The 14,408-nt window shown below is 47.3% G+C and overlaps 1 protein-coding gene across 1 annotated transcript in view; it reads left to right on the top strand.

The window, feature by feature from the left end:
* The window catches only part of NF1 (neurofibromin 1), a 585,707-nt gene that overhangs the window by 434,089 nt on the left and 137,210 nt on the right, over positions 1-14,408 (top strand). Inside the window, exons 43-45 of the mRNA XM_082247714.1 lie at positions 555-616; positions 694-808; positions 5,559-5,660. Coding sequence (XP_082103840.1) covers positions 555-616; positions 694-808; positions 5,559-5,660 — 279 coding nt within the window. The remainder of the gene's footprint in view (positions 1-554; positions 617-693; positions 809-5,558; positions 5,661-14,408) is intronic.

Here is a 14,408-nt window from a genome sequence, read left to right as displayed (position 1 = left end):
AGACCCTGATAAACAGCCCTATACAATGGTAGATTGTATGACATGCACAGAATAGTGGATATGTTCATGGGGTTAACAGCACATCTTCATATGAGAAGAACATACATTGTTCCTGAATAACAGGATGCTTATATTTACCTAGATTGAAATTCAGTGTAGGTTAGTCAGCTCTTCATAAACAATCATCCTGTCAAATAAAGCACTTTAATTGCAGGATAATAGTCATATTTGATATCAAGAGACATAAAGAGCCCATTGCAGAGAAGTGGTGGTCAGGGCTGAATGGAGACATCAACAAATGGGATTGCAGTCAGAGAATGCAAAGTTCTATACATTTTTATAAAGTTATAAATTTAAAATTTACATTTTACTGTAACTGGTGCTATGCTTGCATAATTAATTTTGATGCATGAAAAGCTTTGGCAAACAATTAACATTCATATTATTAAGGTTGGATTGCTTGAACACAGATGTCAAATAGAAATTCTTACATTAAAAATGGTTCTATGGTTCATATTTACTGTGATTTAATAACCTGTTGCATTTTGTTTTAGGCTTGCATGAGAGATATCCCAACTTGCAAGTGGTTGGACCAGTGGACTGAACTTGCTCAAAAGTATGATTTTACAACAAAAAACATATCTTTTCTTTTAACGTTTGCATATTCCTAAAATCCATTTTCTGTCTACTCAGGTTTGCATTCCAGTACAATCCTTCACTACAGCCACGAGCGCTTGTTGTGTTTGGCTGTATAAGCAAGCGTGTATCTCATGGACAAATTAAACAGATTATCCGAATTTTGAGCAAGGTATTAAATTCCTTTTTTATATTTATAGTGATAACTATGGTTGCACATATCAATTAAAGTGAACCTGTGCCTAGAGTATCTATATCACTGACCTGTAACTGCAGTTAAGTTCATCCTTATGCTTCTCCTAAAACAAAAGATGGGATAGGTCTCCCTGACATCCTCAAATACTATCATGCATGCAACCTTACCAGAATTGTAGATTGGTGTATCCATTCTAAAATAAACGATTGGGTCCAGCTGGAACCCAAACACCCCTAAACCAACTCCCCTGGACAAACCAGACTAGTACCCAGATCTCATATGGATCCCATCCTCTCTTGACAAACACGCTTCATATCTTCAAAAGCAACTGCCAAAAATCGAATATTTCCTCCTCCCCCAGGACCTTCCCTGCCCTTCGCTCCCGGACACCTTCCCATTCCTTCCCTTTCTGGAATTATCTTCAGATAAGACATTTCTTGAATACACCGAAAGTCACAGCTACGCCCGTAAGTGCATACGCTTTGAATCAATATGTGACAAAAAAGAACCCCAAAGACACCTTATCTCAAACAACAAGAACTGGTAATCAACCTCACGGATGAGGAATGGTAACAAATTTATATTTTCACTCACAAAGGATCGACCAAGGTACTGACACAGGAGAATGGATTTATACTGATCTCTCAGTGGTATTTGACAGGCTCGTACCTTAAATCCCTGCCCATGCATCTTGTAAATGCAGCCAAGCAATGTATACCCTACCACTGGAGGTCGTCCGAGCCCCCAACCATAAAAGAATGTAGCAACCGCATAAAGAAAACAGCTGAAATGGAAGAATTCATTCACCAAGCTAGAGAAACACCCCACAAATTAAACAAAATTTGGTCCAGATGGCGCCACTTTACTACAACAGCTGAATACATTTCTCTTTCCTCATAACCTGAAACGCCCTCTACTCTTTAAGACTGGATGGAGGAGAATGACCCCCTCCCCCCCCAAATCACCTCTCTATCACCTCCCTTTTTTCACTCTTCACCATTCCTATCAAGTTTACAGCTCATTTCAGAGCCTCCCAACAGAGCTGTCCTGACCGACTATTTAAACCTTTGTAGATACTCACCCTTAATCCGTGTTCTTTACATTACATGATCGTGAACTAGTGCAACCCTTAACCAACACTCCAAACTACTAATTACTCGATATTGGTTCCCCAAGCATACGAAACAGAACCCAGTAAAATGCACAAAACAGATGCACTGTTCTCACATTGCATTTGCTTCCCTCTACATCTTTCTTACTAATTTATTTAAAGTGCAAATAGGCCTCGCCAGTAAAACATGCCTAAAATCCAAACACAATAGAACAGAATCATCCATTGGCCCCACACACTCCAGGTAGACTCCAGACTTGCCTCTTTTGCCGCACACAAGTTTACTCCCATTGGGGTGTCCGACGAGGGGCAAGGCCCTCAGGTATCTCCTGGAGTAGAGAAGAGGGACATCACGATTTCTGCCGCTCCATTTTCTCTCTTCCATAACCCTTAAGCGCACCGCAAAGATGTTGTTATATTGGTAGTAAAATATGGGTTGTTTTCTTCCTTTTTTCTATTTTTTGACTAAGTTGCATTTGTTAAACTAATTTTCAGAACACTCTACATAAAATATCTTGACTATTGGATTGTAAAAACAATAGCTCTCTATTATCCTGTAATGCTGTGTTTTTCTTAGGCTTATTTTTAAAATGTGAATGGATAATTAACCTTTTGTACTTCTTTTGAAAACCCAATAAAATATGAAAAAAAAAGGTTCATCCTTAGACTAGGTTTACATCTGTGCGTGTGGTGCCGCTGCGGGACCTTCATAAATACCAGCAGCCGAAACCACCAACACAGGGAAATGCGTGACCCGCGGGCAGGTGCCATTAATCTTAATGGCATGCCACCCGCAGTACGGAAATCGCAACCGTACTGGGAGCTACAGTTCCCATGTGGGCTGCGATTTAAATCAAAGTGCTAGGACTTCTTCAATGTGAGTAGAGGGCAGAAGCACTGAAGTATTTCCACTATTTCTTTTAGGCAGCTCTACTCACCCAACTCCCCCTGCATGCCTATGATGCTCCATGTAAAAATGTACTGTGCGATTACTTTCCCCCTTTTTTTTTCCAGTCTTGATTTCTCCCTTTCCCTTAGGTGAGAATTTATTTTTATTTTTTTTTACATACTCTCTCCAGTCAGTGTCACTGATCATGCCACACCAGTCATATGGTGACGCTGTACTGCTCTAGTGACAGTGTGTATAAAAATAAAAAATAAAAATTTCTTAAAAAAAAAAAACACCTTGCCTCATACTAATCAACTTGGACTTTCTACTTTCCAAAGAGTGGTAATTTGGGGGTATTTGTACTGTCCTGGAATTCTAGGGTCTTAAGGAACGAGAGAGGCCATCAGTACATCAAAATTGATAAATTTTTACATATATATAGCGTAGTTTGTAGACTTGCTCTCTTTCACACAGAGTAAATCATATACACTGATTTAGTTTTTACCAAAGAAATGTAGCAGAATACAATTTGACCTAAATTTATGAAGAAAGATTTGCACAATTTTATAACCGAAATTAAAGGAGGTTTTTTGTTTTAACAATATTTAGTCATTTTTCATTTATGTAGCAAAAAAATGAAAATCCCAGTGGTGATTAAGAAAGGTCTATCTTGTCTCCTCAAAAAAAGAAATTATTAAAATGTCATTTGGGTACAGTTTTGCATGACTGAGTAATTGGCATTCAAAATGTGACCGCGCTGAAATCTGATAATTGGCCTGGGCAGGAAGGGGGCATCTGTGCTTCAAGCTGGACAGGAAGGGGGCATCTGTGCTTCAAGCTGGACAGGAAGGGGGCATCTGTGCTTCAAGCTGGACACACACTGCTCAGATTTCATCCAATTTCTGCTGAATTCAAGCTGAGTGGCTTTGTCAGCACCACCTGGTTTGACAGACTTGGATTGAATTGATAAATTGAAGGAGTTTGGAGAATTGTCAGCCAAACACTGACCGCTTCCTATTGGATGCAACACTTCAAGTATCCAGACAGCTATTGGTGCTGCAACTTTCTGAATACAGGAGATGGCAGGGGATATTCCTCTATCCACAATATTTAGCATAGAGGAGTCAATGCGTGCATGGCTAACTTAAGAGTATGCATTGTTTACTGTCTTTTTATTTGTAAGAAGACCAAGAACTAGCTTACCATATGTAGGCTGCTCCAGGAGGATGCAGCTCTGTACAGCTTAGGCTTGGTAACCATGGGCCAAATATCCCTAGGTTAAACAGGAACTGGCTGACATTCAGTGTGTACAGATGTCTTTCCGACAGAAGCTGGTCTAAAGATCCGTTTTTTGTTCAAGGGACATGCTGGAAAACCACCAGACTGATCAGCGCTGAATCAGCCATTGGCTGCCAGCGCTAATCAGTGTGTTTTAGTTGGGGGGGGGGGGTGGCAGTCCCCTAACAAGTACTCAAAGGCACTGCATGGAAGATCACTGCAATAACATGCATGTGTTAGTACATTGATCTTGGTTTCTGTTTCGCCGGGTTAAATGGAAAAAAAAAACAAAAAAAAACCCTACTGTGTATCCTGCTTAAGTCTCTACAGAAGGGGAAAGTGTAGCTGTTGTCTCTCCTCTAATTGTATGTAATCTGAAATCCTAGTACTGAATTTTGTATAAGCACTAGGTAAGTCACCTATCTAAAGCTCTAGACTCACACTTGTCACCTTCTGACTGTGGTCAGTGGATCGTGGGTGCAGTGCCAGGCTCCTGCAGACATTCCAGCCTTTGGTTCATACCTCTGTCTGGGTTTTCTGTTAGAAAGCTAGAGAAAATGTCAAAGTACGACGGTGCCAAATTTAAAATGTGACAGCGGCTGCGGTGTAGAGAATCCCCCGCTGCTGTTGTAAGGAGGGGGAGATCCGGGATGGGGGCAGAAGTGCGAGAGCATGTTATATGTTGCATCCTAAATAAGGGCGTAAGGTAACATGCTCCAAAAGTGAACTTGTCCTTTTATTGTAATCCTGGCTTATGATCTATTTTAAAATGGTCATGGTGTCCTAGTCTAACTTAAGTGGCATTTCATGTGTAAATGAGAAGCCCCACTTGGTAAGAGCTTGTATCAGTCGATTTATAATTGAGAGCTAACCTAAAACATTATGCAAGTCCACATTCGCACCTCTGCAATTTGTCGCACAACAATGTACGTCAAGAGGAATCCCATTGTTGTCTCTTGAGCCCATTCACACCTATGCATCAAGCTTCCATGCGACTTAAAAATAGGTCTCTTTTGGCAAGACATTGTGCATTTTTTGGACATTTAATGGAAAAAACACATGAAAACACTTGAAGTATGAAAAACGCACAAAAAGGCAGCAGTGCGAATTTACTCTTTAGTGATAATGTATTCGCTGCAGTTGCTCTTGTAAATAAATAATTTGACCATAAGCATAATTTAGTACCAGGACTTTGCATAATTCATACAAGGGCCAAGATAATCTTGTAATGTCAATAATTGATAAAATGGTGTTTAATTTTTAGCCCCAATATTCCTTTAAAACTCAGCAGAAAAGATAATTTTTTTTTTTATGTTGTACAGAATGTGAAGTAAGGAGGCATCTAATAAAAATGAGAGAACAATTACCCACTCATCACCCCCTGTAGTTGTAGTCTGGTTCATTTAATATTGTCTAGATTTTATACAGATTGTGATATTCTCTTTTAGGGATTGGAAAGCTGCCTAAAAGGTCCTGACAACTACAACAGCCAAGTTCTAATAGAAGCCACTGTGATAGCACTAACCAAACTGCAGCCGCTTCTGAATAAGGTAAGCATTTCATTTTTCTCTTACGTCCTCCGACAGTCGCCGCCTCTTCATATTCGTCACATATGGGGGTATTAGACTTTGCTCCGAAGGAGTAGCTAGGCAACAGAATGTTAACAATAAAGCTTTTAACATATCCCACCCTCAAGGGGTGGTCCCCTCAGTCAATACCCTCCTACTTCCTGCAACCATATCTCAGTTTTAATGTCTAGCTTGTCAGGAGTGGCTGGCTCTCTCTGTGCTGGGACTTTCTGTCCCAGACTCTTTCTTCTTTTTAAAATTTTGTTTGAGTTTTTCTCTCTACCTTTACTTAGCTGTTATTTTGTCAGCGTTAGTTAGTTCTTCGGATGAAGAGGATCATGCGGACTGGGTCTCGGGCTGATCCCCCTGGTCGCAGGTCGTGGGTCAGTGGCTTCCCAGTCTGCCATCGAGCGTTCAGCCAGGTAACGCTCCTGGCACAGTGAACGACCCATCCCTGTTCGGTGCAGGGATGATTGGTGAGGTGGCTACCTCACTGGACGCTGTGCGGTTTCTTAACCCCCCTTGTGTGCGTCTTGAATGCTACTCTTCCTGCCTCATGTGCAGCCGCTTGTTTGCCTGTGCGGGTCCCCCATGCCATGTGAGGTAAGTGTATTTATGTGGGGACCTGTCTGTCTGGGTGGGTGTCAGTCTGGGACTGTGTAACCTGCCTCTATTCACACTGCTTGTCTCCCTATCTCTCGGCTGCATGCTGTGGGCTGCAAGGGGGGGGGGGGGGCTGTATGACACAGTGTGTGTCAGACTGGTCAGTGTGAGAAGCTGTGTGCTGTGGGGCATGTTTATTTGGCATGTTTGGGCATATACAGCGATCGCTGCGGCGATCTGACATGTATTCTGATATTGGAATGTAATGTGTGTTTTAATGCACTGTGGAGCGGCGGTTTCGGCGCCAAACGACGCCATTTTGCCTACACTCGCTCCGGCCGCATGGTTTACATGCATGGCGGCCATTTTCTTGTAGCCTCCATAGGCTTACATAGAGCGCCCTGGCAGCATCACTTCCTCTTTCCAGGAACACCGATCGAGGCAGCAGCAGCGGCAAGGGTCTCCTCAGGTTTTATCCTTCTGTTCTTGCTATCCATTGCCTGTGTTCAGTTTGCATATTCCCTGTGGGGGTCTCATTGTGCTTGAGTGTGGTGCGGTGGGCTGCGCTTGCCGCGTTTGCTTAAAAGGGGCAGTTAACCCTTGGTTGTCTGGCATTACAGGGGCAATGGATTCTCAGGAGGGCAAATTTCCTACAGTATTGGTGGAAAGCCAGGGGACCGCTGTTTCCCCCCCAGGGGGGGATTTAGCCACTATTGTGGCTGGCCTTGCTGCTCAGGTGCAAATGCTGGTGGCTGCTCAATCTACTAAAAGGCCCAGAGTTGCTCTTTCCTCTGATTCTGAGGGTGAAGGTGATGGGGCTGTTATGGCGGGGGCCTCCTTATCAGGGTCCCGCTCCTCTCTTGATCTAGTGGGGTCTGAGGTGGAGGCTGAAGTTGAGGGGGTTGATAATTCTCCCCCTGGCTCGCCTGAAGAGCTTGCAATCATGGATGAGTTGATTGCTTCCATTAAGCAAACGCTGCGTTTGCAGGACGAAGTGTGTCCCCCCGCTGCCTTGGCGGCTTATGGGACGCAGAGGAAACGCAGGACGCCGCAGGTTTTTCCCTGCAATGATGATTTTCAGCGCGCTGTTAAGGATCAATGGCGCAATCTGCGCAAACCTTTTGCGGTACCAAGTAGATTCAAGCTGCGTTATCCTTTTTCGCCTTCCACTGATGAAAGGTGGTGTGTGCCTCCACCAGTGGATCATGCAATTGCGGTTTTGAACAAAGCCACTGCGATTCCTGCAGAGGATTCCCCTGTTTTCCGTGATGCCACCGATAGGAGACTGGAGTCTCTTGCCCGTCATACTTATTCTGTTACGGGTTCTATGCTTAAGGCTCTGTTTGCTTCTCTCATGGCGGCCCAGGCGATCGCAAGTTGGACGCAGATGCTTAGGCGCGTCCTAGTGGCCGACTCGGCCTCGCCGGCGACCCTGGATATGGTGGATCAAATCCACCAGGGTGTCATGTATCTGTGTGATGCGGACCTGGACCTGGTTCCGTTGGCTGCACGTGTGCACAGCGTGGCGGTGTTGTCTCGCCGCCTGGTTTGGTTAAAATGTTGGTCGGTGGACCAATCTTCACGTAAGACCTTAGCCAATCTGCCTTATGATGGGTCTCGCCTTTTTGGGGAGTCCCTGGATGTGTTGATTAAGGGGATCACCGGGGGTAAGAGCACTCTCTTGCCCCATTTCCCCAAGGCTAAGGTGGCTTCTGGGAAGAAGCATGCTAATTTTCGGCCCCCTCAGGGGTCCTTTCGTGCCTTTCGGCCGCACTACAAGGGCAAACCGTTCAAAGGTCAAGGCTCTCAGAAGAAGCCCTGGTCTGGTAAACAGAAGTCCGGCCAATCCGGATCTGCAGCCCATAACAGTTCGGCCTGAAGGGGCGCCCTCACCCAGTTTTGGGGTGGGGGGACGCTTGCTCGGTTTTCTTCAGCCCTGGTTGGCCCGTGTGCGGGACAGATGGGTTCAGGAAATCGTTCGATCTGGTTACAAGATCGAGTTTCTCTCTCGGCCGGAGAGCAGATTTTTTCCCTCAAATCTTCAACTGTCTCCAGAGCGCTTGCGGGACCTGCACCTGGCGGTGCGGGACCTGAGGGCTCAGGGAGTGGTGGTTCTGGTGCCTCATCGGGACAGGTTTCGGGGGTTTTATTCCAATCTGTTCACCGTGCCCGGAAAGGAGGGCAAGGTTCGTCCGATTCTGGACTTGAAGGCTCTGAACCGCTCTGTGCGGGTTCGCAAGTTCCGCATGGAATCCCTGCGGTCGGTGGTGGCTGCCCTGGTTCCCGGGGGAATTCATGGCCTCCATCGATTTGAAGGATGCGTACCTTCACATCCCCATATTCGAGGGTCATCAGAGATACCTTCGATTTGCCATTGCGGAGGATCACTACCAGTTCGTGGCGTTGCCCTTTGGTCTCGCCTCGGCTCCGCGGGTCTTCACCAAGGTGCTTGCACCGGTTCTGGCATTATTGAGGGCCCAGGGCGTTTCTGTCCTGGGGTATCTGGACGACATTCTGGTTCGGTCTGCGACCAGCCAGGGTCTGGAGGAGGACCTGTCTGTCACGATGCAAACTCTGCAGGAGTTTGGTTGGACGATAAATTTTCCAAAGTCGACACTGAGTCCGTCGGTTCGTCTCCCCTATCTGGGAATGATTCTGGACTCGGTGCAGGCGAAGGTCTTCCTGCCGGAAGACAAACTCAGGACTCTCCGGGAGGAAGTCAGGTCCCTCAGGGACGTTCCGAACTCGTCTCTGCGGACGTGTATGAGATGTCTGGGATTGATGGTCTCGGCCTTCGAGGCGATTCCTTTCGCCCAGTTTCACACGCGGGGTCTCCAAGCGGAGATCCTGTCCAGGTGGGACGGGCGACCTCAATCTCTGGATCTTCAAATCTCGTTGAGTCATCGCACCAGAGGAAACCTTCTGTGGTGGCTCCAGTCCCCGTTGGTGTCCGGGGGCAAGTCGTTTCGTCCGATCTCGTGGACGGTGATCACCACGGATGCCAGCCTGTCGGGCTGGGGTGGAGTTCTGGGCGTTCTGTCCGCCCAGGGGACTTGGTCGGAGGGGGAGTCTTCCCTTCCGATCAACATTCTGGAATTGCGTGCGATAAGTCTCTGTCTTCATCGCTGGACGGACCGGCTGCAGGGTTGCCCGGTTCGGGTGCAGACGGACAATGCCACGGCGGTGGCCTACATCAACCACCAAGGGGGCACCAGGAGTGCCCGAGCGGCTCGAGAAGTGGCCGACATTCTGTCTTGGGCCGAGACTCATGTCCCGGCGATAACGGCGGTTCACATTCCGGGAGTGGAGAACTGGCAGGCGGACTATCTGAGTCGCCAGACCCTGGATCAGGGGGAATGGTGTCTCCACCCGGCTGTCTTCCAGATGTTGTGCGCGAAGTGGGGTCTTCCAGATGTGGACCTGTTCGCGTCTCGTCTCAACAACAAGGTGAGAAGGTTCGTGGCAAGGACGCGCGACCCTCGGGCAGACGCGTGGGACGCGTTAGTGGCCCCGTGGCATCAGTACAGGCTGATGTACGCGTTTCCACCGATTCAGTTGCTGTCCAGGTTCCTTCGCAGGTTACACTCGGAACGCAACACGGTGATTCTTGTGGCACCGGACTGGCCTCGCCGGTCCTGGTACGCAGACCTCGTGAATCTGGCGGTCGACGCCCCGTGGCGTCTACCTCTTCGAGACGATCTACTGTCTCAAGGACCGATATACCATCCTGCTTTACAGTCGCTGGCTTTGACGGCCTGGCTGTTGAGACCGAGGTCCTGAAGGAGAGGGGTCTCTCTCCGGAGGTCGTTCATACTTTAATCAACGCGAGGAAGTCTTCCTCAGGGAAGGTTTATTACCGTACTTGGAAGGCCTATTTTGCCTGGTGTGAGTCCAGGGGGTTTTCACCCCGCACGTACTCGGTGTCCCGTGTGCTGTCTTTCCTTCAAACGGGTGTTGATCAGCGTTTGGCGCTGGCTACGATAAAGGGTCAGGTGTCTGCTCTGGCCGTTCTGTTTCAACGTCCCGTGGCTTCCAACCCATTGGTTGGCACCTTTGTTCAGGGTGTGCGGCATCTGGTTCCCCCTAGGCGGGATCCTCTGCCCCCTTGGGACTTGAATCTCGTTCTATCTGCGTTACAACGTGCTCCTTTTGAACAGATCAGGGAGATCTCGTTGTCTATGTTGTCCAAAAAGGTCACCTTTTTGGTGGCGATCACTTCGGCTCGCAGAGTGTCGGAGCTGGCGGCTTTGTCCTGCAAGTCTCCGTACCTGGTTATTCATTTGGATAAGGTGGTCTTGCGACCTAATCCTTCTTTTCTTCCGAAACGAGTTTCGGAATTCCATCTTAATGAGGATATTGTCTTGCCTTCTTTGTGCACGAAGCCTAAACATCCAAAGGAGGTGAGATTGCACTCTCTGGATGTTGTTCGGGCGATAAGGGTTTACCTTAAATCGACTGAGTCTTTTCGAAAGACGGACTCCTTGTTTGTTCTTCCAGAGGGTCCTCGGAAGGGCATGGCGGCTTCGGCCTCTACCATCGCCAAATGGATCAGGCAGACCATTGAACAGGCCTATGCTTTGCAGGGGAAGGTTCCCCCTGTACCTGTGAAGGCGCACTCTACTAGATCTCTGAGTACGTCTTGGGCCTGTCGTCATGGGGCTTCTGTAGCCCAGGTGTGTAAGGCGGCGACCTGGTCGACCGTGCACACTTTCACAAAATTCTACAAAGTAGATGTTCAGGCATCGGCGGATGCTTCCTTTGGCCGCAAGGTTCTTAGTGCGGCTGTTCCCTAGGGTCCCTTGTTGGGGACTCCTGGCTGTTGGGATAAGTTTTATATCCCCTGTTTTTTTGTCTTTTCCTGGGTTGTTGCTCCTGTTGAGCACTTGTTTTTTGCTGTTGCCCAGCTGGTTTCCTTCCTTTGGTAAGGTTCCTTTCCTTGATGCGGAGACTGCGTTGCCTTTCGGCGCGGATGCGTTTCCCACCCCTTATGTTTGCACTGCTTTGGGACGTCCCCATATGTGACGAATATGAAGAGGCGGCGACTGTCGGAGGACGTAAGAGAAAACGGAATTTTTGTAAAATCTTACCTGTAAAATTCCTTTCTCTGAGTCCTCCGACAGTCGCCGCCCCCGCCCCTCTTTTGGGGTTTGGTTGTATACTCTACTGCTATTCCACTAAAACTGAGATATGGTTGCAGGAAGTAGGAGGGTATTGACTGAGGGGACCACCCCTTGAGGGTGGGATATGTTAAAAGCTTTATTGTTAACATATTCTGTTGCCTAGCTACTCCTTCGGAGCAAAGTCTAATACCCCCATATGTGACGAATATGAAGAGGCGGCGACTGTCGGAGGACTCAGAGAAAGGAATTTTACAGGTAAGATTTTACAAAAATTCCGTTATTTGCTACAATGTGTGTTTTTTATTGGTCATCAGACTAAATATTAGTTCCAAGTGGATTGCTTAGGGCTGTGCAGTTATTGTTTTCAAGTCATATTTAAAAGCTGTCCTCTTGTTTTAGATGGTCAGTGCTTGAGGTTACGAGACTAGCTTACCTAAAATATCCTCTTGTTGGAAGTAACCTGGAGTTCTCAGAATGCACAATCTTGACTCTGTTTCTGCAAACTTGCTCTACTCCTCTGTGTCTTATAGTTTTTTTTCCTCACCTTGTCATTTGACATTTTCATGTTTTGTACAAGCTTCTTGCAACTGGAGGTAGGAAAGCTGCCCTTCAGAAAGTAACTGTCGAGTATATTGTCCCACCTAAAAGACAGTCTGATAGCTCAGTTTAATAGTAAGGACATTATGTAGAGCTCTAATGCTCTTGCTTACCACCTCATTATTATTCATTTGAAGGGATTTGAGACCGAACTAAGCAGTGGTGCACTGCTGGAGGGGCCTGGGCAATAGCTTCACTTTTCTCTTTCATTCATCGATGGACACTGCGTTTCATGCATCATAACTACTGAGTTATAGTGCCTCCTCCAGGAGTAGGACTAGGCAGAACACAAAGCACTTGACTACGCCCATGGGCAGTCCTCAGCTGATGTATAACCCCCCTCTCTGCTCTAGGTAATCAGTTTTAAACTGTCTAATCAGGAGTAAGGATCTAGGCTCCCTGCTGGGATCTCTGGTCCTAGCAATTTTTTCTACTTCCTTGCATCTTTTTTTCCTTGGGAGATCTACAATCAACTGCAGGGCTTGGGGACTAGCTGGATTATCTAGATCCAGTGGTCCTCCCAGCCAGCGAGCAGACCGCAGCTAGGTACTAGGTCGGCCGTGACCTAGCCTCATGAAAAGAGGCTGGCCCACGAGTTAAACGTCTCGCAGGGTTGCTTCGGTGGCGAGGAGTTATGTTTGGAGTGTCACCCGCGCCATGGAAGGATGAGTACAATCCCACCTCTCCCCTTTGGGCGATTTTAGGTGGATGCGTATATCCTCCTTGGATGGTCGGCCGGGCCTGTCTGCGGGTTCTCTTATCCCATTCTAAAGTCCCTCGGTTGAGTGAGCTTCCCCCTGCCCCCTCCCCCCGGACTGGTCGGGGTCCAAGGGCAAATGGCAGAGACCATGCGTGTCCTGCCCTGACAGTATGTGGGGGGTTCCAGTGCAGAGTGCGCAGTGGCGACTCCTGGGTGCATGTCCTACTGTGTTTGGGTATGGTGCAGTTTAAGGGTCCTCAGTGCAGAGGGAGCAGCAGTGCAGAGCGCACAGCGAAGGTACCCTAAATGTTGTCCCTGCCTGGGGTTTACAGTACCTTTAGTGGGGGGGTGCAGCGGTTTGGAAGGCACAGAGTGCCTTCCTGGGCAACATGCTTTTGGCAGCCAACGGCCATGTTTGGGAAGTCCAATGATGTCTTAGTGGTAATTTTCCCTTGGTTTGTGTAGTCTGGTGACATCTTGGCAGTCATTTTTCCTTAATCGGCGAGACACTGGCGATGGCCATAACCTCGTGGAGAGGCCGGAGCTCCTCTTCCTCCTTAGTCGCCTCTTCCTGTCCTGGGATATATGAAGCAGATGGCGTCAATGGGTTGCTGGGTCAGAATTTTTGGCTCTCCTCTGGTCAGTAGGGTTAGTCCTTTTGGGTCCCTGTTATCTCTCTCTCTCTCTCTCTGCTAACAGGTACCCTGAGCATTGGGGGATCCTTTTGTGGCGCCAAAAGATTGTTTTGTACTGCAAGGTTTCCCCCACTGACCCCTTCATAGAGGTGGCAGGTCCCTTGGAACTCCAGCTTACCATGGTTGCACTGACAGCTTTCCTGCAATCCTTAGTGTCCCGGGTGGAAGTGACGTGGGCAAAGGCCCAGGAGGAAGTGTCCCCCGTCTTCCCCTGCTCAGTCTGTCTCATCTGATTCTGAGCCTGATGTGGACGCCGCCCTTCTAGGGAGGTTAATTATCCCCCCCCCCCCCCAGATCCACCCGATTAGTGAGGATGATTCCTCCATGATCGCAGCAGTGAATGAAAAAGTGCTGGTAGACGCATTTATTACTGCAGTGCGTAAGGCTTTAAAAAGGGAGGATGTGGCTGTGTCTTTGGGTAACGCGTAAGTCACCTCGCACTCCAAAGGTGTTTTCTTATGTGCCTTATTTTGATAGGTTTACCTATCAGAAATGGGAACAGCCAAAGTTACCCTTTGTGGTCTCCAAACGTTTTGCATTACATCACCCTTTTGAGGTGGACCCTTCTGTTTCCAGGTTGAATAAAGCAACCATGTTTCCAGTAGAGAAATCCCTGTCCTTTAACCACTTGACCACCGGAGGATTTTGCTGTCTTCCGTCCAGGCCACTTTTTGCGATTCGGCGCTGTGCGACTTTAACTGACAATTGAGTGGTCGTGCGACGCCATACCCAAACGAAATTTAGGTACTTTTTTTCCCACAAACAGAGCTTTCTTTTGGTGGCATTTGATCACCTGTGCGATTTTTACTTTTTGCGCTATAAACAAAAAAGAGCGTTTATTTTGAAAAAATAACAATATTTTTAACATTTTTTTTATATGAAATTCCCCCCCAAAAAAATGTAAAAATCATTTTTCTTTTCAATTTTTGGCCAATTTGTTTTCTGCTACCTATGTTTGGTAAAAAAAATCGAAATAAGCGTATTTTGATTGGTTTGCGCAAAAGTTATTGCGTTT

This window comes from Pelophylax lessonae (genome assembly GCF_965119305.1).
Source record: "Pelophylax lessonae genome assembly, chromosome: 2".
Taxonomy (NCBI): Eukaryota; Metazoa; Chordata; class Amphibia; order Anura; family Ranidae; genus Pelophylax; species Pelophylax lessonae.
Note: the sequence above shows the minus strand (reverse complement) of the source record. Positions and strands in the feature narration are given on the sequence as shown.